Source organism: Dryobates pubescens, chromosome 31 (assembly GCF_014839835.1).
Source record: "Dryobates pubescens isolate bDryPub1 chromosome 31, bDryPub1.pri, whole genome shotgun sequence".
Taxonomy (NCBI): Eukaryota; Metazoa; Chordata; class Aves; order Piciformes; family Picidae; genus Dryobates; species Dryobates pubescens.
Window position 1 is genome coordinate 8,813,021 of NC_071642.1, and position 24,350 is coordinate 8,837,370.

The 24,350-nt window shown below is 53.7% G+C and overlaps 1 protein-coding gene across 1 annotated transcript in view; it reads left to right on the forward strand.

Annotated features, from left to right (window-relative positions):
• Window positions 1-24,350, forward strand: part of ANTXR1 (ANTXR cell adhesion molecule 1) — a 126,840-nt gene that overhangs the window by 88,034 nt on the left and 14,456 nt on the right. The window contains exons 15-17 of the mRNA XM_009900581.2: window positions 11,244-11,339; window positions 12,154-12,321; window positions 21,615-21,695. Of these exons, the coding sequence (XP_009898883.2) occupies window positions 11,244-11,339; window positions 12,154-12,321; window positions 21,615-21,695 (345 nt within the window). The remainder of the gene's footprint in view (window positions 1-11,243; window positions 11,340-12,153; window positions 12,322-21,614; window positions 21,696-24,350) is intronic.

Consider the following 24,350-nt stretch of genomic DNA (forward strand, 5'->3'; position numbering starts at 1 on the left):
GAAAAGGACTTGGTGCTGCAATGGGCACTGGCAGCACAGAAGGCCAAGGGCAGCCTGGGCTGCATCCAAAGCAGTGTGGCCAGAAATGGAGAGAGGGGATCCTGCCCCTCTGCTCTGCTCTAGGGAGACCTCACCTGCAGGGCTGTGTCCAGCTGTGGCACCCCCAGCACAAGAGAGACCTGGAGCTGAGGGAAAGGGTCCAGAGGAGGTCACAAAGATGATCAGAGGGCTGCAGAACCTCTGCTGTGAGGACATGCTGAGGGAGCTGGGGCTGTTCAGGCTGGAGAAGAGAAAACTCCAGGGAGAGCTTAGAGCTGCATTTCACTGTCTGCAGGGGACCTGCAGGCAGGCTGGGCAGGGACTGTTCAGAAGGGGCTGTGGGGATAGGCCCAGGGACAATGGTTTGAAACTGGAGCAGGGCAGAGCTGGGTTGGACATCAGGAGAAGCTCTGCACAGGGAGGCTGGGGAGACACTGGAGCAGGCTGCCCAGGGCTGAGGCTCCATCCCTGGAGCCATTCAAGCTCAGCCTGGCTGTGTCCCTGGGCAGCCTGCTCCAGCTGGAGCTGTCCCTGCTGCCTGCAGGGGGTTGGGGAGGATGCCCTGAGAGGGTCCCTTCCAACTTGATGCACTCTGTGAATCTACCTGTACAGAACCTACAGGGAGCAGGTAGGACAGGAGGGCAGAGGCAGACAACACTTCCACTTGGTCAGAACAGCACTGCAGGCTTCCAAAGTGTGTCAGCAGTACCTCATTAGCAGCCTCTGCCCAGAACATACTATCAGGGCATCTGCCTCTGCTTGTGTCTTTCTGCTCCCAGCACAGCACAGGTCTCTCTTTGCTGTCACTGCTTGGCATGTGGCATCTCATTGCAGATTCCCTGGGCTGTGTTCAGGGGGCAGTGATGTCAGTGGGAGCTGTTTCATTGACTCCCTGGGGTTTGGATCAGCTCCTCTGAGCTGTGCAGGGAAGAGAAGACTTAGATCTCTGCTCAGTGTGATTTGCATGGTTAGTTCACCTTGCTGTGTGCCTCTGGAGACAAATGTAGTGCCTGCTTCAGCTTGCAAGTGGAAGGGCTGGCTGAAGTGATCCTCTCCCTGCTCCCCATTGCATCTGGCCCAGTGACTGTCACCCTCAGTCCTCTGCCACATCACAGAGATGGGATTCAGCCTAGCTTCTGCTTGCACTGAGCAACAGTTCAGAGCAGCTGGAGCCAAATCCAGTGCTAGTATCTTCATCTTGGTGGCACTTAACCCCTTCAAAAGAGGCCTGGAGCAAAACTCCCTGTCTGAGCATTCCTGGACCCAAGGCAGATTTCCATCTGGATCCAGTGCTCCCCAAGGCTCTCCATGTGGCCACCTGGCCTGTGCCCCTCTGGAGACCCTTCTGCTGGGGCTCTGCTCACTTCTGTCCTCTGAATGAAGAGGCAAAGAGCATCTGCTCAGTTGTGCATCACACTTGGCTCCAAGCCAAGGCACTCAATTGCTGACATTCATTAAAATACATCATCCTGGAATGCTGGCTCAGTGGCCAAGGACTGGAGGGCTGAGAGGGAAGGCCTCATGTGCAGGGAGCCTCTGCTCAGGGCTCTGTGTGCTGCAAAACAGAGCAGGTGCTGCAAAGGGAACTGCTTGCAGCAGACCAATTCTGTGTGCTCCAGGTGCAGTGCAGTGAAGCTGCTGTGTGCTCCAGGTGCAGTGCAGTGAAGCTGCTGTGTGCTCCAGGTGCAGTGCAGTGAAGCTGCTGTCAAGTCAGAATCACACAATCAGAGAATCACAGAACGTGAGGGGCTGGAAGGGGCCTCGAAAGCTCATCCAGTCCAACCCTCTGCCAGAGCAGGAGCACCCAGGGCAGGTCACACAGGAACACATCCAGGTGGGTTTTGAATATCTCCAGAGAGGAGACTCCACAACCCCCTGGGCAGCCTGCTCCAGGGCTCTATCACCCTCACAGGGAAAAATTCTTCCTCCTGCTTCCATGGAACTTCCTCTGCCTCAGCTTCCATCACTGCCCCTTGTGCTGGCATTGGGCAGCCCCCAGCAGAGCCTGGCTCCAGCCTCTGGGCACTCACCCTGCACATCTCTATCACCAGCAATGAGGTCACCCTCAGGCTCCTCCCCTCCAAGCCACAGAGCCCTCAGCTCCCTCAGGCTCTCCTCCTAAGGAAGATCTTCCACTGCCTTCAGCATCTTTGTGGCTCTGTGCTGGACTCTCTCAAGCAGTTCCCTAAGGTCCTTCCTGAACTGAGGAGCCTAGAACTGGCCACAATATTCCAGATGCAGCCTCACCAGGGCAGAGTAGAGGGGAGGAGAACCTCTCTGACCTACTCACTACAGACCTTCTGATCCACCCCAGGATGCCCTTGGCCTCCTTGGCCACCAGAGCACGTTGCTGGCTCATGGTCAACCTCCTATCCACCAGGATCCCCAGGGTCCTTTTCCTCTTCACTGCTCTCCAGCAGAACCTATCCTGCTCCATGGGGTTTTTCCTTCCCAGGTGCAAGACTTTCCCCTTGCCCTTGCTGGATTTCATTCCACTTCTCCCTGCCCAGCTCTCAGCCTGGCTAAGTCTGGCTGAAAGGCAGCACAGCCTGAGGGGTGTCAGCCACTGCTCCCACACTGGTGTCCTCAGCAAACTGCTGGCAGTGTCCTCTGTGCCCTCATCCAGGTCATCAATGAATATATTGAACAGCTCTGGTCCCAGCACTGACCCCTGAGGGACTCCCCTAGACACAGGCCTCCACCTAGAGCCCATCCCATTGACCACAACTCTCTGACTTCTTTCCTTCAACCGGTTCCCATCCACTTCACTGCCTGGTCATTCTGGTTCAGTTTTCTCTTGGCCCTGACCCTGACAGAGAGCAGCAATCTGTGCAGCTCTTTGGAGTCCTCAGCTCCTTTGTTTCACAGCTTTCCTTTAGCCATCTATTTGCCACTGGCTTTTTATTCTTCACCTGGTCTTGTGCTGTGGAGAAGGTTGGGCAAGTCCTCTTTGGATGGAAGCAGAATGTTTGCTCCCAGGCTTGCTGCCTGTAGCTGACAGCTTTAAGTGCAGGCTTGTGCAGGCTGTGGTTGTACCCAGAGTGGGGCACTGCACAGCTGTGTTCACTCCTGCCTGTAGTTCACTGCTTCCTCATTAAATACAAGAGACCTGGACAGTCTTTGACTGTTTGGGGACCCAGGGATGGGGGCTTTGCTTACAGCAAGGTGGCAGTATTGTAGGGAGGAGGCTGGTGCTGTATCACCTGGATGTGCACCAGAGCACAGCCCCTACACCCCATACTTGGGGCAACATATCCCAGCATGGTTTGGGTTGGAAGGGACCTTCAAGGTCATCCTCATCCCTGAAGGTTTTTAAGGCCAAGCTCTGAGCAATCTGCTCTAGTGTGAGGTGTCCCTGGCCAAGGCAGGGGGGGGGAACTGGCTGATCCCTTCTAGCCCTGACAACTCTGTGATTCTGTGATTGAAGTTCCCTAAAGTCTAGCAAAAGCTGGCAGGAGATCACCCAAATGTCCAGAGCATGCCCTTCCCTTGTCACTCAGATCCCTGTTCCCAGGCTGCTCTATCAAGCCAAGCTCTACTCACCCCTGGCTTGGCACCAGAGGCAAGCCACCAACCAGCCTGTAATTGGATAATTCAGATGTTTGCTGTCATCTTACCCACACACACCAAAGCAAAGCCTCACAAGTGGGTCCTGGGGAGAAAGCAGCTTCCAGCAGCACAGTCAGGAGATGCTGAAGATAATTCTCTCTGTCCTGAAAAGGAGGAATTTAACTCAGCACAGGGCAGCTGTTGCTAAGCCACTGGCTGACACCACCTGTTCAGCTTGAGCCACTTTGATCATAGGCTCACAGCACGGGTTTAGCTGGGAGGGACCTTAAAGCTCATCCAGTTCCAACCTCCTGCCATGGGCAGGGACACCTCCCACCAGCCCAGCCTGCTCAGGGCCTCATCCAGCCTGGCCTTGAACACCTCCAGGGAGAGGACATCCACAGGCTCCCCAGGCAACCTGTTCCAGTCTCTCCCAACCTCGTTCTCAATAATGTCTTTCCCATCTCCAGTCTCAATCTGCCCTCCTCAAGCTTCAATCCCTTGCCCCTCATCCTTTCACCACAAACCCTTGTCAGAAGTCCCTCCCCAGCTCCCCCACAGCCCCCTCTGACCTGATCTCATTCTTCCACAACTGAGCCTTCCCAGGCCAGAGAATGGCTACAAGAGACTGAGCTGCTTGGAGAGCTGCTTGCAGCCTCACTTGCTGGTTGTTATTAATCTTCTCCAAATTGTTTTCCTCTGCCTTCCTGAAAAGCCTTGCTGAGGAGATGGCAAAACACAGCTCCAGGGAAAGGATCTGATAGGAATTTTTTTGTAGACACCAGGGCAGGAAATGTGTTCTGTTATTGCTGAAGTTAAGCCAGCTGGCTGTGGTGTGCCAGCTCTTCTCCTTCCCCTTCACCCCCCTGTTACAGTGAGTTGTGGAAAGAGGGGAGGAGGAGAAGAGGAACCTTTCAAGATGCAGGCAGTTTGAAGGATCTGGGGTGGTACCAAGAAGGTGTTGAACTTCTAGAGCCACATTTCATGTGAAATACCCAAGCAGGCCCAGCACAGGAAGCTGAGTTGGTGTAGGGGCTGTGAAGGTTGGCTAAAGTCACATCCCAGCTGCAATGAGGCCTTGCAAGACCTTATTTCATCTCATTGCAGCTCAGTGTCTGAGCTGTGGAGTGGGAAGAACTCAGCAACCTTCCTTCTCCACCCTCATCAATGGAAGCTCTCTCTCAGCTGTGCAGATGCAGAGCTTTGCACCTCACAGAACCACAGCACAGAAGGGGTTGGAAGGGACATTTGGAGGTCATCCAGTCCAACCCTCCTGCCAGAGCAGGATCACCCAGGGCAGGTCACACAGGAACACATCCAGATGGGTTTGGAATCTCTCCAGAGGAGACCTTCTTGTGGGATAGAACTTGGAATCACAGAATTATTTGGGTTGGAAGGAACCTTGCAAGCTCATCCACTCCACCCCCCTGCAGCCAGCAGGGACAACCCCAACCAGAGCAGGTTGCTCAGAGCCCCAAACCTGACCTGCAATGGTGCCAGGGATGGGGCAGCTCTCACCTCTGTGGGCAGCCTGGGCCAGGCTCTCCCCACCCTCAGCATCAAACATTTCTCCTTTCTCTCCACTCTCAATCTGCCTCTGTGAGTTCCAACCATCACCCCTTGTCCTGTCCCAACAGGCCCTGCTAAAATTGTGCCTATCTTGCTGAGAGGCTGCATTAAGATCTCCCTGAAGCCTTCTCTTCTCCAAGCTGCCCCCAGCCTGGAGCCTTCACAGGGTTGTTGTGACCCAAGTGCAGGACCCAGCACTTGGCTCTGTTAAACCTCATTCCCCTGACCTCCAACAAGATTCATCCATTGCAGAGCCAACTGTGAAAATAATTATAAGGGCAGGGAGAGGGGTGAGTTGTCCAAACTCCCTTAATGTCAGGCCAATCTGAACTGGAATTCTTGCCCTAGTTCATTCACAAGTCCCTGGTGGAGCCTGAGTTATCCTCATGTTACCCACAGACGAGGTTCCCTCAGGTCAGGGTCAGAGAACACAGAGCCTGGCATGGACTCGGAGATAAACACAGCTCTCTGTTTGCTGAAAGCAGGCAGTTGTGAATCTGGGTCTCTGACTCTCAAATGCAGCTCTGCCCAGCTCCCTCTTACTCTTTAAAAGAAGCTCTAGCTCCACCTAAAGCAGATTTGGGGGCTGGAAAGATGCCAAGTTCTGTACTGCTCAGTTTCCAGCATCCTTAAATGCTCTTGGATTTTCTGGGGCTGTTCCTCCTGCTGCTGCTGGGTCAGAGCTGAAGCTCCTTGTGAAGCTCTTCCTCAAGCACAAACCTCAGTGGAGCTAAATGCAGGAAAGTAGGGGCAAAGCAGTCAGGCTGTGAGAATCACACCTGGATTGTTGGCTCAGGCCTTGTGAGTGGGGCAGCGAGCGAGGAGCTCTGAGACCACATCTGAGGTGGTCCTGCTGGGAAGCAGCTCCATGGAGAAAGACCTTGGAGTGCTGGTGGGCAGCAAGTTCTGCATGAGACAGCACCAAGAGGGCCAACAGCATCCTGGGGTGTATCAAAACAAGTGTGGCCAGCAGGGCTGGGGAGGTTCTCCTGCCCCTCTGCTCTGCCCTGCTGAGACCACACCTGGAATACTGTGTCCCCAGTTCAAGAGGGAGAGGGAACTACTAGAGAGAGAATCCAGTGAAGGCTATGAGGATGATGGAGGAGATGGATCAACACTCCTAGGAGGAAAGGCTGAGAGACCTGGGGCTCTTTAGTCTTGAGAAGGCTGAGAGGGGATCTGATCAATGTCTATAAATATCTGAGGGGTGGGGGATGAGAAAAGGGAGCCAGGCTCTGTTCAGTGGTGTCCTGTGATAGAACCAGGAGCAATGGGCACAAACTGGGACCCAGGAGGTTCGACCTCAACGTGAGGAGAAACTTCTTTGGGTGCTAGAGGCCTGAAGCAGGCTGCCCAGAGAGGTTGTGGAGTCTCCTTCTCTGGAGAGCTTCCAATCCCACCTGGATGTGTTCCTGTGTGACCTGCCCTAGGTGACCCTGCTTTGATAGGGGGGTTGGACTGGGTGATCTCTGCAGACCCCTTCCAACCCCTACCATGCTGTGATTCTGTGATTTCCTTTACTCTCCTCTGTGTGTCATGTCTTGGGGGGCAGGACTTGCTCCTTACCTGGTGCACAAGCAAGCATCTAATTGTGCAGCTGACAAATGAGCATAAAACAGAAATGAAAGGGCTAAAGCTCTTGAGAACCCTTCACATCCTGTGCTGCTGGCCATGGCCATGGTTATGTGGATGTAAACCACAGCACAGGAGGTTCCACCTCAACATGAGGAGGAGCTCCTTCACTGTGAGGCTCACAGAGCCCTGGAGCAGGCTGCCCAGAGAGGTTGTGGAGTCTGCTTCTCTGGAGCCTTTCCAGCCCCATCTGGATGTGTTCCTGTGTGACCTGTGCTGGATTCTCTGCTCCTGCTCTGGCAGGGGGGTTCCACTCCATGATCTTCAGAGGTCCCTTCCAACCCCTAACATCCTGAGAGCTGTGATCCTGTGATGGTGCTCCTCTGCCTTCTCCCTTCCCTGCTGCCTGCCCTTAACCCCAAGCCCCCGGGTGCTTCCCTTCAGCCCCTCACGTGTGCTGGGGGCGTCAGCCACGCGTGCAGGACATCACTGCTGGGTTGCTGCTGTTGTTGTTGTTATTTTTGCTCGGGTTGCAAAACCTCCCCTGCCCTTCCAAGCACGTAAACAGGCTCATCCCCAGCGAGCTTGTGACTCCTTTGTTTTTCAAGTGTCTGCCGTTGCCTCGCTCTGCTCTGCTCTGCTCTGCTCTCTCTGTTGTGCTGGCAGTGGAGGGCTCCTATCAGAGGCTGCAGTGACTTGCAGGGCTTTTAAGAGCTTGTGGGGAAGATTTCCTAAGCCCTGGTATTTCCTGTTGTGAGAAGTCCAGTCTGTGCTAAACTGAAGGCAGAGAGAAAGAGAATTGCTGAAGGAAAATATTTAGATGGCTTTGGTTCCAATATTTCTTTCTTTTTCTTTTTTTCTTGTATTTCTTTTTAAAAGTCCTCATGGAAAACTTCATGCAGAGAGATTAAGGTCTTGGGTTGCAGCAAAGAGCCTCAGCAGCTCTTACCCCAGAGCTAGGGAAAGAGGTCAGCTAGGAAGGAGATGAACCTTTTGTTGGTGACTCTTACCCAGAGCTAGGGAAAGAGGTCTGCTAGGAAGGAGAGGAACCTTTTGTTGGTGACTCTTACCCAGAGCTAGGGAAAGAGGTCTGCTAGGAAGGAGAGGAACCTTTTATTAGTGACTCTTACCCAGAGCTAGGGAAAGAGGTCAGCTAGGAAGGAGAGGAACCTTTTGTTGGTGACTCTTACCCAGAGCTAGGGAAAGAGGTCAGCTAGGAAGGAGAGGAACCTTTTGTTGGTGACTCTTACCCAGAGCTAGGGAAAGAGGTCTGCTAGGAAGGAGAGGAACCTTTTGTTGGTGACTCTTACCCAGAGCTAGGGAAAGAGGTCTGCTAGGAAGGAGAGGAACCTTTTATTAGTGACTCTTACCCAGAGCTAGGGAAAGAGGTCAGCAAGGAAGGAGAGGAACCTTCCATTTGTGAATCTTCCTTCAGATCAGGACCAATTTTGCAGCTGAAATTAGAATCCTGGAATTGTTAGAGCTGGAAGGAACCTCAAGGCTCAGCCAGTTCCAGCCCCCCTGCCATGGGCAGGGACACCTCATACCACAGCAGGTTGCTCACAGCCACCTCCAGCCTGGCTGCAAACACCTCCAGGCAGGAGGCTTCCACCACCTCCCTGTGCAACCTGTGCCAGGCTCTCACCACCCTCATGGGGAACAACTTCTCTCTCACATCCAGCCTGAATCTCCCCACTTCTAGTTTTGCTCCATGACCCCCAGTCCTATCCCTCCCTGACACCCTCAAAAGTCCCTCCCCAGCTTTCTTGCAGCCCCCTTCAGATCCTGGAAGGCCACAATTAGGTCTCCTGGGAGCCTTCTCTTCTCCAGACTGAACAGCCCCAACTCTCTCAGCCTGTAGTTAAAAAACCCCAACCAAACACACACACACAAACCCCACAGCAATGCTTTTGTGTGTAAAGCAGAGAGCATGGCTTGGATTTCTTTTTCCTCTCCCCAACCCCCCCCCCCGCCCCCCAGCCTGATTTTCAGTTTTCCTGGTGGGGAGTTCAGTTTCAAAGTATTTTTGGTGGTTGTTTTTTTTCTCCAGCTCCAAAGTTTTTGGCATTCTGCCAAATCCCTGTGAAAAATTAAAGAAAGGGGGGAAAAGGGGAGGGGGAAACAGAGAGGGAGAGGGAGAGAGAGAGAGAGAGAGAGAGGAGGACACATTTTCATTTCTCTCCTCACATTTTTGCCCAGGAAATACTTCACGTTTTTGATGAGCTCTGCTGTGCTGCTTGGCCAGCTCACAGCCTGCAGAAATTAAAGGGCAAGGCACCAGAGAAACTGCCTCCAGCTCTGCTGTCCCCAGCAAGAGAAGGACACAGAGCTGTGGAGTGAGGCCAGAGGAGGCCACAAAGATGCTCCAAGGGCTGGAGCAGCTCTGCTGTGAGCACAGGCTGAGGGAGCTGGGGCTGTGCAGCATGGAGAAGAGAAGGCTCCAGGGGGACCTCAGAGCTGCCTGCCAGGACCTGAAGGGATCCTGCAGGAAGGCTGCAGAGAGACTTCTCCTGAGGGTGTCTAGAGCCAGGCCAAGGGGGAATGGTTTGAAGCTGAGGCAGAGCAGGGTTAGAGTGGAGCTGAGGAAGAAGTTCTTCAGTGTGAGGGTGGTGAGAGCCTGGCACAGGCTGCCCAGGGAGGCTGTGGCTGCCTCCTGCCTGGGGGTGTTGAAGGCCAGGCTGGATGAGGCCTTGAGCAGCTGAGTGTAGCTGAGAGCTGTCCCTGCCCATGGCAGGGGGGTGCAGGAGATGATCTCTGAGGTCCCTCCAGCCTGAGCCATTCCAGGATTCTCTGAACACACACACAGGGATGCCCCTCCTTGAGAATCAAGGTTTGTCTTCCAGGAGGACAACAAGGAGGAGAAAAAGGAGGAGAGGCTTGGCCACTGCTTCCTGCACCTGGCTGAGTGTAGCTGAGAGGTGTCCCTGCCCACGGCTCCGAGGTCCCTTCCAACCTGAGCCATCCCAGCTGGGTCAGAGCAGATGTGGAGTGGTGGTACAGTGCAACAAGGAGAATCTCTAGAATGCCCTCACAGGAACTTTACCTGGGATCATTTTAAATGCTTTTCAGGAGATTTTGTCCATGTGGCTGTATCTGAGCACCAGCACCAGGTCCAGGCTGCTGAACACATTTAGCTGTGTGTGGAATGTGCCTTAGGTTCCTGCCTGCAGTATGTAAGGGTGGAACACACCCAACTTTGTCGAGAGTTTTCAGTCTCATTTTTCACACAGGGCCTGGCTTTCTGCTGGCTCAGGGCCCTGAAAATCACTAAGGCCACCTGGACTTCCATGGGCAGACTCCCTAGCCCAGGCAGGAGTTCATTAGAAAAGCTAATCCCAGCCTTGTAACTTTTCCATTGGACTTTTCCATCTTATTACACTTGGCCAGCTTGTCTCAACCAAACCTCAGCTCCATCCTGGGCATTCACTCTGGGGGTGGTTTCCAGATGTACTCCAAATTTGCCTTCACTCAGGAGGAAATCTGAGTCTCTTGCTTTCTGCTTTCCACCCCATGCTGTCAGATCTGAACTACAATATCATAGAGTCACAGAGTGGAGGGGTTGGAAGGGATCTTCAGAGATCATCCAGTCCAACCCCCTTGCCAAAGCAGGGATCACCCAGGGCAGGTCACAGAGGAATGCATCCAGATGGGGTTTGAAAGTCTCCACAGAGGAAGACTCCACAACCTCCCTGGGCAGCCTGCTCCTGGCCTCACACCAAAGAAGCTTCTCCTCATGTTGAGGTTCCAGTTTGTGTCCATTGCCTCTTGTTCTGTCACAGGACACCACTGAAAAGAGCCTGGGCCCTTCTTCTTGCCCCCCACCCTTGAGACACCTGTAACCATTGATCAGATCCTCTCTTAGGATGATTTACCTGGGCCCTGGAGGATTGCTCCAGCACAGGGGAGTCTGGGAACCCTTCTCAGAGCAGCAGCTGTTCTCTCCCTAACCGCAGGCATAGGTGAAGGGATGGCAAAGAGGTGGGTCCCTGCTCCCAGCACTCATGACTAGCACATCAGCCAGACTGGCAGCCAAAGACCCCAGCTCCTGTCATATGTGGTGGCTGCTTCAGTGATTTTGCAACTTGGAAACAACTTATTTCCTTGAATTTAAAGATGATGAAAGACAGAGTGGCCTCCTTTCCACCTCAGTCACAGTATCCCTGCACCACAGAACATCAGAGGTTGGAAGGGATCTCCAGAGATCCTCCAGTCCAACCCCCTGCCAAAAGCAGGATCACCCAGGGTAGTCTGCACAGGAACACATCCAGGTGGGTTTGGAAAGTCTCCAGAGCAGGAGACTCCACAACCTCTCTGGGCAGCCTGCTCCTCACACCAGAGAAGCTTCTCGTGGTGAGGTGGAACCTTCTCTCTTCACATTTGTATCCATTTCCCTTGTCGTATTACTTATGCACCACCCAAAAGAGCTTTGGCCCCCTCCTCTTGACCCCCACCCCTCAGCTGTTTGTACATGGTCATGCTTCCTAACAGTGCAACCTCTTCCTTCTGTTCCCTAGGAGGAAGATGATGATGGCCTTCCAAAGAAGAAGTGGCCAACAGTGGATGCCTCTTACTATGGTGGAAGAGGAGTCGGAGGCATCAAACGAATGGAGGTAATTGGATACCAGTCAGGTATCAGAACAGCTGATTTAGGGATTGGGCCATGGCATCCCCCTGCAGTTCAGCAAGAGAGAGACCCAGGAGACTGGCACAAACTTCTTTAAGACTGTTTGGTACCTCTAGGCCCAGGTGACATTTATAGAGCAGTATCTGCCAGCCAAGCAGAGACTCCCGGCGTTTGGGACCATCTCTGGTGCAGTGAGGTCCTGGTCCATGCCTGGGTACAGGGCAGTGTTGCCAGACAAATCACAAAGAAATCTTTGTAATTTTCCTGGACACCTTCTCCACTCTGACATTTCCCATAAATCACAAAGGAGAGGCTCAAAGCTTTGGCTCTAGCCTAGAAGCACAACACAGCCTGTGGCTGGTACCACTCTTCACCTTGGATTTGGACACTGAGAGAATCACAGAATGGGTTGGTTTGGAAGGGACCTCAGAGATCACCCAGTTCCAACCCCCTGCCATGGGCAGGGACACCTCCCACCAGCCCAGCTTGCTCAAGGCCTCAGCCAGCCTAGCACTGAACACCTCCAGGGGGGAGGCAGACACAGCCTCCCTGGGCAGCCTGTGCCAGGCTCTCCCCACCCTCACTCTCAACAATTTCTTCCCCATCTCCAATCTCAATCTCCCCTCTCCCAGCTCAAAGCCATTGTCCCTCAGCCTGGCACTCCCAGCCCTTGTCCAAAGTCCCTCCCCAGCTCTCCTGGAGCCCCTCCAGGTGCTAGAGCACAGATGCAGTCACCAGGGCAGGGGTGCAGGTCCCTGCAGCAGCTTCCCCTCTAACAGGCCCTGATGCCATCTCTGCAGGTGCGCTGGGGAGAAAAGGGCTCCACAGAGGAAGGAGCTAAGTTAGAGAAGGCCAAGAATGCCAGGGTGAAGATGCCAGAGCAGGAGTATGAGTTCCCTGAGCCCAGGAACCTCGCCAGCAACATGCGCAGGCCTTCCTCTCCTCGCAAGTGGTACTCCCCGATCAAGGTAAGCCCAGCACAGCTCTGTGCCGCTCAGGATGTGGCCAGGAGGTCTCTGTGAGCTGTTTCCACATCCACTGTCCATGAACCTGGGATCTCAAGGTCTTGCTAGAGCAGCTGTGCATGAGGGAGCCCCCCTGAGCATGTGCCTAGGGTGGTGCTGTAGGAAGGAGCCACACAGGGCGGTGGGAATTTCATGGATTCATAGAATGGGTTGGGCTGGAAGGGTCCTTAAAGATGATCCAGTTCCAACCCCCATGCCATGGGCAGGGACACCTCCCACCAGCCTAGGTTGCTGAAGGCCTCATCCAACCTGGCCTTGAACTTTCTCAGCAGGTTGGATGGGTTTTGGGGTTGCTTTGCTTGGTTAGATCAAACAGGATCCTGATGTGCTGCAGTGGCAGCTCCTGGCAAGGGCTTCCAGACTCAGCTGTGCTGCCTGTAGTGCACACTGCATCTTCCCTGAGGGGCAGGGGTAAAGAGCATCTTCTTTCCTTAGGAAGAGGGGAGACAACAGGAAGAAAATTGCTGCTAAATGTCATCATGGAGGTTTGCCCTCAGCAGATCAAGGCCTGTGGCATGGCAGAGGGGTGGCTGCCGGCAGGCACGAGGCAGAGGCCAGGCTTGCTGCAGGGCAGTGTGCTCCCCTGGAGAGCAGAGAATGCCCTGCAAGAGCTGCTTGGATGAACTTCAGTGCCTCAGGCTGAGTGCAGGTCAAATCCATGCTGATATCAGGTCACAGGCAATGCCAAGCTGCACAGCAGTCACCCATGGGAACTGGGAAGAATCCTTCACAGCCATCTGTGCCGAGGGCAGGGAGCTGCTCTCCGGTTTTGTCTTCACTCATACAAATGGTTAGAAGCAAACAAGGAACTGAGCACTTCACTGAAGGAGAGCTCTTCATTCCACATGCAGATGATTCTTGTGGATTAAGAGAAACTAACCACACAAGAGAGAGATAAGCTGCATCATCCAGGGCCTGGTTTGAGGCAGTTAATGGAGTCATAGAATCACAGAATTGTCAGGGCTGGAAGGGACCTCAAGGCTCAGCCAGCTCCAACCCCCTGCCATGGCCAGGGACACCTCACACCACAGCAGGTTGCTCACAGCCACATCCAGCCTGGCTGCAAACACCTCCAGGCATGAGGCTTCCACCACCTCCCTGGGCAACCTGTGCCAGTCTCTCACCTCCCTCATGGGGAACAACTTCTTCCTAACATCCAATCTGAATCTTCCCACTTCCAGTTTTTGTTCCATCCTCCCCCTCACCCCGTCCCTGACACCCTCAAAAGTCTCTCCCCAGCTTTCTTGTAGCCCCCTTCAGATACTGGAAGGCCATAAGAAGGTCTCCTGGGAGCCTTCTCCTCTCCAGACTGAACAATCCCAACTCTCTCAGTCTGTCTCCATAGCAGAGCAGCTCCAGCCCTCTGCTCATCCTCGTGGCCCTTCTCTGGACACCTTCCAGCATGTCTTTGCACTCAGGACAAAGGAAAGTGTCCTCAGCAAAGGAGAACAGCTCAGCTTCTTTAAAACTAAAACTCCTCTGATGAAATGAAAAAAATCCCAGTCCTATTTCTCAGGTTTAACCCTCTGGGAGATGCTAATATCCTTCCCCTTCCCTTTTCAGTCTGGGGCTATTGGCAGTGCAGTTCTCAGTCTCAGAAAAGACTGAAAAGGCTCAGCTCATACCCACATGAAGCCCTGCACCACTGGAGCTTGGATCTTCCTTTCAAGAGTGGGGTTATGGCCTTTTTAATGTATCTGCCTGTGGTCTGCAAAGAGGGGCTCTGTGACACAGCTAGGAAACCCAGAGATCACCTTACACTTTATGCTGGCAAATGAGGAAGTGTCTCACTGCTGCAAAATGGAGTTTGTTCTGGTTTCTTCCTCCTCAGCAGCAGCCCAGCAGTCAGACAGATTCCCTTATCCAGGTCATTGCAGTGCAGATAAACACAGGATAGATCTGGCTGGAAGAGACCTCCAAGCTCCTCCACTCCAACCCTCCACACAGCACTGCAGGGTCACCACTAAACCATGTCCCTAAGCACCAGGTCCAGACATTGCAGGAACACCCCCAGGGATGGTGACTCCAGCACTGCCCTGGGCAGAGCATTCCAATGTCTCAGTCCAGTGTCCAGTTCTTCCAGTGAAGAAATATTTCCTGAGATCCAGCCTTGAGCCTCCCCTGGTGCAGCTTGCAACCATTTCCTCTGCTCCTGTTGTTTGTCACAGAATGAATCACAGAAACATTCAGGTTGGAAAAGACCCTCAGGATCACCAAGGCCAACCAATAACCCTTCTCTACAAGGTCACCAAGGAGAAGAGGCTCCAACCTCCTTTCAGGGAGTTGTAGAGAGTGATGAAGTCTTCCCTCAGCTTCCTCTCCTCCAGCTCCCCCAGCCCTTCCTCACAGGCCACGTCCTTCATGCCCTTCACACAGCACAGGGTACCCCCAGCTCTCCCTGCCCTGTCTCATTCCTGCTCAGCTGCCAGCAGTGCCCACAGGAATCTGGACAAGTCATCCCCTTTGGCTTTCCTCAGGCACTGATGGTGCAGCTGGTTCCCATCCAGGGGTGGGAATGGAGAGGAGGCTCAGGGGAGCAGGAGAGCCTTCCGGAGGATGCGGCAACGTGAGCCTGCTCGGGAATGTGCTCCAGGGCCTCTTCTCTGCTCCCCCTTCAAATTACCATCTAATAAACACAGCCTGCAGCAGGCCTTGGCAAGGGGGTCCTGATGGCTTCAGCAGGTGATGATGGAGCTCATTCACCCCTGCAGAGGCACAGGTTGGAGTCTCAATTACAGGAAGGATCTGGAGGTGCTGGAAGGTGTCCAGAGAAGGGCCACGAGGAGGAGCAAAGGGCTGGAGCTGCTCTGCTGTGAGGACAGACTGAGGGAACTGGGGTTGTGCAGGCTGGAGAAGGCTCCAAGGAGACTTAATTTTGGCCTTCCAGTATCTGAAGGGGGCTACAGGAATTCTGGGGAGGGACTTTCTAGTGTGTCAGGGAGTGATAGGACTGGGGGGGATGGAGCAAAACTGGAAGTGGGGAGATTCAGATTGGATGTGAGGAAGAAGTTGCTCCCCAGGAGGGTGGTGAGAGCCTGGCACAGGTTGCCCAGGGAGGTGGTGGAAGCCTCAGCCCTGGAGGTTTTTGCAGCCAGGCTGGATGTGGCTATGAGCAACCTGCTGTAGTGTGAGGTGTCCCTGGCCATGGCAGGGGGTTGGGACTGGCTGATCCTCGAGGTCCCTTCAAGCCCTGACAATTCTGTGATTCTATGATTCAACTGTTTCCAGCTTGGAGTGGGGACTGCAGTGAGCAGCATCCCATAGAGCAGGTCCTTTGCTCCAGCACACACTGCATTGCCATTCTGCATGGTGCAAAGCATTTGTACAACACACTGATCCCATCTGGGAGGCTTCCCCTCCTGCTGTGTGCTGGTGGAAATGACCTCATCCATCTGAGGGACACAGCTCAGTTGCTCTCTGCATATTGCAGTCATAAGGGTTGACAGCACACAAAGCTGTACTCTAACCACTGGGAGGCTGACAGAAACACAGATTTTAGCACAAAGAGCCCTGAATATAGTCTCAGGCAGCTGGAATCCATGTGGGTACAACTACTTGAGATCATTAGTTGAGAGCTGGGTCCATTCCCACAGCAGATAGTGCTGAGTTTCAGCAGTTCATGCAGCTGGATTTCAGCCTCAGGAGACTTGCAGTTCATTTGCAGAGTTTGTTCTGCAAGGTAGGAAATCAGCTCTGAACAGAGGAGTCAAGTCTGCTGCAGATCTGAGTCCCAGCTGGAAGCTCTCCAAAGCTCAGGAGAAGCTTGGAGAGAAGATTCAATGTGTGTTGGGTTCAGGTTCAGCCCTGACTCTGACTAGGAGCAGCTTTGGCTTCAGGACAGCCAGAATTCAGTTATAAAGGGGCCCACAAACATTAGGAGCATCTCCTGGGTCCTATATAGTCTTAATTTCTTTAGAAATCTCTCTCATCACAGTATCACAATACCACAGGACATTAGGGGTTGGAAGGGGCCTCCAGAGATCATTGGGCCCAACCCACCTGCCAGAGCTTCTCCCATTTGCATTGTGTACAGCAGGACAGCTCCCATTCAAGGCCCCGTGTCCAAATAACTCCTACAGCTTTGGGGTGTTCCACATCTGGACACTATTTAGCAACCTGAGCCCATTTGTGGATAGGAATTCACCTCATGATGAATTGCCACCACACCCTTTACTGAGCTGCACCCAGAAAGCCAGAGCACACTTTGGGATAACTGCAGCCAGCCCTTTCCCAAGTGCAATCAGGAGCCACTCAGCATCATTTCTCTGGAGCAAGGCTCTGCCTGTGCAGCAAGGGAATGGCAAAACTGGCCACAAAGAAAAGACTTTAAAAAACCAAAAATGGCCCCAAACTCCTCAGCACTCCTGGCAGAAGCTCTTGCCCTGAAGGTGTGAGCACAGCAATAGGGATTGACATCATGTTCTGCAGGGAAGCTGACACCAAGTGCTGCAGGCAGAGGCAGGAGGGGAGGGAGGCTCTGTGCTCCCCAGCAGAGCAGCACTGCTGACCCCAATCTGTCCTGCACTGCTTTTGCCAGTCTGGTGTTTCAAATAACACAGAGGCTTCCACTGCTTCCCAGGGGGAGGAATATTTCACAGGTTGCCAGGTCTCACCCATAGGAAATGTCTCCTGGTAAATGTCTCCTTACATCTTCTCCCCCTCCCATGCTCCCAGTGCTCTCAGCTCCATTGCTTACAGCAGCTGTGGTATTTCTGCTCAGCCCCCCCAGCACCTCTTTGGAAGGTGGATAAATGTGCATGAGGCAAGCTGCTCAACAAAATCATGGCTAAAGGAGGAGGGCAAGGAATTAAATCCCAGGAACAGCAAACCAAGGTAGCATGAATCTGACTGAGAGCCAGGAGATTCACATTTTAGGGCCAAGAGCAGCAGGAGTGCCAGCCTTTACTTAGCACACTCTGCCCTGTGCCAGTTCATCTGAAGGGGTTTCTCTTCCCTCTCTTTGTCACTCTTCCCAGCCTAACAAGGAAGAGGAACAAAGAGGGGCAGAAGGAAAACCAACTGCTCACACAAAGGATTGGATAGGGTTGGGAAGTTTTAAAGGAAAGGCAATTCACAACCATATGCAACAGTACAAAGCATATAAAATACAGCAAAATCCAGAGCCTGGCCTTAGCTCATTAAGCCAAAGCTTCACAAACCTCTCTCTAAACCAGGGCAACAAACCCAAGCCTTCATGCCCCTCCCCTCATCCCCAGGCCTCTCTATCCTCCATACCAATACCATTGTGACACAGCACATCTTGGCAACTCCAGGCCCCAGTTAGGCAGCTCCAGGCAGCACCAGAACAAGAGGACACAGTCTCAGGCTGCGCCAGGGGAGGTTTAGGCTGGAGGTGAGGAGGAAGTTTTACACAGAGAGAGTGATTGCCCATGGGAATGGGCTGCCTGGAGAGGTGGTGGAGTCACCATCACTGCAGGTGTTCAGGAGGAGACTTGATGGGGTGCTGGGCTGCATGGTCTAGTTGATTAGGTGGTGTTGGATGATAGGTTGGACTCGGTGATCCTGAAGGTCTCTTCCAACCTGGTTTGTTCTATTCTATTCTAACTGGCAGCATTGCCAAGGCCAACACCAGGCTTCACTCCCCCACTAAGAGAGGTAAGATCCTGTGTCCTTCCCAGGAGGAGAGAGGGAGGGGGAAACACTTGTTTTTTGCAGCCAGTCTTGTAGGGCTGCAGGACTTATGGGAATGAAAGACAACAGGTTACACTTTTCTGGTCCACCTCCTGGACCTCTCTAACCCCTCTGGAGGTCTGTAACTTCGTGGTTCTTAAAGGCACCCATGGCCTCAGAGTGCCACATCTATAAGGTAGGAAGGCACCAGAGTGGAGGAACTGCTTTGGGGAATGTTCCAGAGACTTATTTGCTACCAAATGTGGCTACTGACACTTAACAGCTCGTGGTTATTGTTGTTGTTGTTATCCTTATTTGCTGCTGCTTAGCTGGATGCCAGCTGCATTATCCTGCTTTTAAACAGTCATTTCAGCAGTGCAAATAGCCCAAGCAGAATGCCAAGTCTGAAAACCTCTTCAGGGACTTGCCAAGCCCTCAGTTCATCTGACAGAGGGAGGAGCAGCAGCACAAAACATAGATGCAAGGGAAGGATTGCAAAGGACCAGGCCTTTGCCTTTCATTTGACTCAGGACACGCTCCCTGCTGCAGCCAGCCAGACCTTGTGCTCTCTGCTTTGGTCTGCAGCTCTCCTCCTACCTCTGTTTCTGACCTCTGCTTTTATCTACCTGTCTACCTCTCCTGTCTCCTTCCTCCTCAGACTATTTATAGCACTTGTTTGACTTCAAAATGTCTCTAAAAATCAACACAGAAAGAAACCACAAGGCAAGGCTGGACTCCCTCTTACCCACAAGGTCTCACATGCAGGACCTGCCTCAAGGCTGAGGTTGAAGCAACAACTGATGGTCTCATAAAGGGACCTCCTGAAGTTCAACCAGGGCAAGTGCACCTGGGGAGGAACAACCTCCTGAACCAGTGCAGGTGAGGGGGGACCTGCTGAGAAGAAGCTCCAGGGAGAAAGGACCTGGAAGTGCTGGGGGACAGCAAAGTACCCAGGAGCCAGCAATGTGCCCTGGTGGCCAAGAAGGCCTCAGTGGTGTCCTGGGGTGCAAAACTCCACCCAGGGTATTGTGCCTAGTTCTGGGCTCCCCAGTTCAAGAGGGACAGGGAAATACTGGAGAGGGTCCAGGGGAGGCTGGGAAGATTCTGAGGGGCCTGGAGCAGCTCTGTGGAATTTCTGCTCAGTGCCCCAGCCTTTTTGGAAGGTGGATAAAGGTGCATGAGGCAAGGAGCAAAGGCTGAGAGTCCTGGGGCTGAGAGCCTGCAGAAGAGCAGCCCCAGAGGGCAGCTGAGCAATGCTCAGCAAGAGCTGAAGGAGCTGTGGGGGGCAAGAGGCTGGGGGCAGACTCTGCTGAGTGGTGCCCAGGGACAGGCCAAGGGGCGAGGAGCACAGACTGGAACCCAGGAGGCTTAACTCAAACTGAAGCAAAAACTTCTTTACTGTGAGGGTGCTGGAGGCCTGGAGCAGGCTGGAGTCTCCTTCTCTGGAGACTTTCAAACCCCACCTGGATGTGTTCTTGTGCAACCTGATCTAGGCAAACCTGCATTAGCAGGGGGGTTGGACTGGATGCTCTCAAGAGGTCCCTTCCAACCCTCACCATACAGTGTAGAGGGGCACAATGACTTCCCTGCTCCTGCTGGCCACACTGTTCCTGATACAGGCCAGGATGCCATTGGCCCTCTTGGCTGCCTGGGCACACTGCTGGCTCATGTTCAGGCAGCTGTCAATCAGCACCCCCAGGTCCCTCTCTGTTTGGCAGCTCTCAGCTGCTCTGCCCCCAGCCTGTAGCTCTGCCTGGGGTTGCTGTGGCCAAAGTGCAGCCCCTGGCACTTGGACTTGTTGAATGCCATCCTGTTGGCCTCTGCCCATCTGTCCAGCCTGGCAAGGTCCCTCTGCATGTTAAAGCAGTGGCTGAAACTCTGCCCTCCTTCATCTGTCAGCTGCCCTGGTTATTTCTTCTCCATGGTCTCCACAGCTAGTAGGACTCAAAGCTTGATTTGCCTTCAGCCTTTTTTGCTCCAGACAGCCTCACAGCTCAGCTGCAGAGCAGCTCCCCGGGCCGGAGGCACAGCCCCTCGGCTGGGGAGCTCAGAGGTGTTTATCTTTCCAACTGAAGGCATTTCCATTTCGTTTCTTCAACCAGCATCATCCTTTCCATGATCCATTCTCCCCTCTCTTCCACCCAGATGTCTCAGGCAGACCCTGAAGCTCCATCCAGGCTCCCCAAATTGGAGCTTCCAGCTTTTCCCACGAAGTCTTGTGGGCTCTTGGAGATTAGGACTGCAGAGTGAAAAAAGAAAGGGAAACACAAAAAGGACTTTTTGGTTCCATGGAAAGTTGTAATTTTCCCTCTGGATTCCTAAAGGAGAAATGGAAGGAAAAACACTGACTGCCTGAGCTGTCAGAGGGGACAGGAGATCAAGAGCTGCAACCAGCTGTGGTGTGGGGGAAGGATGAACTGGGACAGACAGCTCTGAGAGGTTGTGCAGTGCAAATGCAGAAGGGTTTGGCAGAGGAGTTTCCTGCTTCTCCCTCTGAGAACAGGAGGCTTCCCTGGCTCTCACCTGAGGAAGGATCCTATGGAAGCAAGATCTGTGTCTGTCTGTCTGTCTCTGCCCCATGGATCTCTCCAACTCGCTTTGGACCATTGGCTCACCACACTGGTTGGGGAACACAGGTCCCTGGGGTGGGCTGAGACTATTCCCACAACAAAAGTTTGGAGATTTCCCCCCAGAATAAATCCCTCAGTTGGTCTGGAAGCAGAATGAAGCTCTGTTGACAAAGCAAGCTGAAAACCTAGAAATGCAAAATGCAATGGATGTGTGCAAAATCCATTGGCATGTATTCACATTTACTTAGAAACAACACAAGGACTTCCTAGGGTGTCAGGGAGTGATAGCCCTGGGGGCAATGGAGCAAAAATAGAATGGACCCAGCCAGAGCAGGGCACCCAGGGCAGGGCACCCAGGAGCACATCCAGGAGGGTTTGGAAGCTCTCCACACCAGGAGACTCCACAACCTCCCTGGGCAGCCTGCTCCAGGCTCTGGCACCCTCACAGGGACAGAGTTTTCCTTCTCTTCCCCTGGCACCTCCTCTGCTCCAGCTTGCCCCCAGTGCCCCTTGGCCATCCCTGAGCAGAGCCTGGCTCCAGCCCTGCACATCTTCATCCCCAGCACTGAGGGCAGCCCTCAGGCTGCTCTGCTCCAAGCCCCAGCTCCCTCAGCCTGGCCTCACAGGGAGATGTTCCACTGCCTGCAGCAGCTCTGGGGCTCTGGGATGGACTCTCTCAGGCACTTCCCTGAGGGATTCTTGACCTGAGGGGCCCAGAGCTGGCCACAATATTCCAGATGTGGCCTCACCAGGGCAGAGGAGAGGGGGAGGAGAACCTCTCTGACCAACTCACCACCCCACTTCTAATCCACCCCAGGATGCCCTTGGCCTTCTTGGCCATGAGGACACATTGCTGGCTCCTGGGCACCTTGATGCTGCTGACTGTCAGACAGCTGAGTGCTGCCATCTTGTACAAGCAGAGGAGATGATGAAGTGAAAGCTGTCTGGGTCTAAGTTGTGGTGTCCCTGCAGTGCTCTCTGCACAGCACACTTGGCCTTGCACTGGAGCTAACCCTCTCTTTCTGTTGCTTGCAGGGGAAGTTGGATGCTCTCTGGGTGCTGCTGCGGAAGGGATACGACCGAGTGTCGGTGATGCGCCCGCAGCCAGGAGACAAGGTACTGTGCTTCACAGGGGAAAGCAAGCCCCCTGCAGCTCCTGACTGCCTTTACATGTGGGACTGAAAGCAGACCCCTGTGGCAGCTTAGAAACCAAAACTCAGTCACCTGTCAGCTGTGTCTGCAGCTGTGGTTCCCTGCAGAGGACTTGGGGGTGCTGGTGGGGGAGAAGCTGGGCAGGAGCCAGCAATGGGCACTGGCAGCACAGAAGGCCAAGGGCAGCCTGGGTTGCATCCAAAGCAGTGTGGCCAGAGATGGAGAGAGGGGATCCTGCTCTCAGCTCTGGGGAGACCTCCCCTGCAGGGCTGTGTCCAGCTCTGGGGCCCCCAGCACAACATGGGCCTGGTGCAGAGTGTCCAGAGGAAGCCACAAAGATGATCAGAGGCTGGAGAACCTCCCCTATGGGGACAGGCTGGGAGAGTTGGGGCTGTTCAGCCTGGAGAAGAGAAGGCTCCAGGGAGACCTTCAAGCAACCTTCCAGTACCCAAAGGGGCTACAAGAAGGCTGCAGAGGGACTGTTCCCAAATGCCTGCAGGGACAGGACCAGGGGCAATGGTTTGAAGTGACAGTACAGCAGACTGAGATTGGATGTGAGGAACAAGTTCTGCACCAGGAGGCTGCTGGAACACTGCAGCAGGTTGCCCAGGGAGGTGGTTGAGGCTCCATCCCTGGAGAGATTGAAGGTCAGGCTGGAGAAGGCTCTGAGCAACCTGCTCCAGTGGAGGATGTCCCTGCTGACTGCAGGGGGGGTGGACTGGATGGCCTTTGGATGTCCCTTCCAAGCCAAACCCTTCAATGTATCTCTTAAACATGCAGTGCTGTCAGCACAGGCTGTAGAGAATCAGCTCCTGGAGGTGTTAGAGATGATTCAGCCTTCACATAAATCAAGCTCTTTATAACTCTGCTGTGCTGTAAGGCATCCCTGTCTTGGCTGCAAGTCTAATGTAGTGTGAAAGAGAAGAACAGGCACCCAGCCCTGGAGCTGCTGAGGTGCCTGCTTCACTTCACTTGGCTCCTGGAAGACTTGAAAAGCTTTGGGCACCTTCCTGTGTGGCTGTGAAGGGCTTCTTGGACCTTCTGTGAGGGCAGACTGCTCTTAGAGTGTTTGTTTTCCTTCATGTAAACAAAAGCAGGAGCCTGAGTGTTTGTCTTCTCTGAGTGGCCATGTGTGACCCTCTGGGTGCTGTTCATCACTGTCAGACCTGAGCAGGCAGTTTGTGTTTGCTCACTCACAGCAGTGCCAGAGCTGCCAGGTGATGTCACTGCAGGTAAAACCACCCTGAGCCCTCTCAGTCAGACACTGGCAGGACATGCATTAGGATGCCCAGCTGAAATGGCAGAGCTTGGCAGGTTTTCCCTTCCCCTGTTCAGCAGAAGCCTGGGAGCTGTTTCCCCACTTTGTATTCAAAGCAGGGAGGGAAATCCAGCTTTGAGATTTCTGAGTCATCTCCCACCAGCTCCCCCCAACGTGGATCACAGCATCAGAGGAGCATTGAGGCTGGAAAGCAAACCTTTAAGGTGATCAAGTCCCAGCATTAACCCAGCACTGCCAGATCACCTCTAAACCATGGCCCTCAGCACCACATCTCCACAGCTTTGGAACCCCTCCAGGGATGGGGACTCTAGCTGGGCAGCCTGGGCCAGGGCTGGACAACCCTTTCCAGGAAGAAATTGTTCCTCAAGGTCAACTTAAACTTTCCCTGGTGCAACTTGAGGCCATTTCCTCTTGTTCTGTCCCTTGTTCCTTAGGAGAAGAGACCAATCCCCACCTGGGATTAGAGAACCACAAGGATGAGCAGAGGGCTGGAGCTGCTCTGCTCTGGAGACAGACTGAGGGAGTTGGGGTTGTGCAGGCTGGAGAGGAGAAGGCTCCCAGGAGACCTAATTGTGGCCTTCCAGTATCTGAAGGGAACTACAAGAAAGCTGGGGAGGGACTTTTGAGGGTGTCGGGGAGTCTGGGGGGGTCTGGGGGGGCCTGGGGGGGATGGAGCAAAACTAGAAATGGGGAGATTCAGTTTGGATGTTAGGAAGAAGTTCTGTCCCATGAGGGTGGTGAGACACTGGCACAGGTTGCCCAGGGAGGTGGTGGAAGCCTCATGCCTGGAGGTTTTGAAGGTCAGGCTGGATGTGGCTGTGAGCAACCTGCTGTGGTGTGAGGTGTCCCTGCCCATGGCAGGGGGATTGGAAGTGGCTGAGCCTTGAGGTGCCTTCCAGCCCTCACAATTCTGTGGTCCTAGGATTGATGAAGTGTCCTACAGCAAGCAGCAGCCTCAAAGGGAGCCACCAGATGAAAGACAAACCCCATGGTGCATTCTCAGGCTGGATAATGTTCAACCCTGGCAGACAAAACCTAGGGCTAGGAAAGAGGAGCCTGAAATGTGCAGGTAGGACCCTTTGGCCATCCAATGTCCCTGCAAGCTACCAGCAGGAGCTGTTCTAAAAGCAGCTTGTGGCTCCTTCCTTCTGTGTCCTGGAGAAAAGAAGGAAGGTTTCAGGCTCTTGCTGCTGTTGAATGGGCAGCTGAATTCTCCCACTGCTGGAGATGAAACAGCCAGGGCAGCTGAAGAATAACTGAAAGGCCTCTCTGCTTGCTTTGGGGCCTGAAGAGGACTGGGACTGCAGCCCAGGGTTACATCATGTCCATCTATAAGCAGT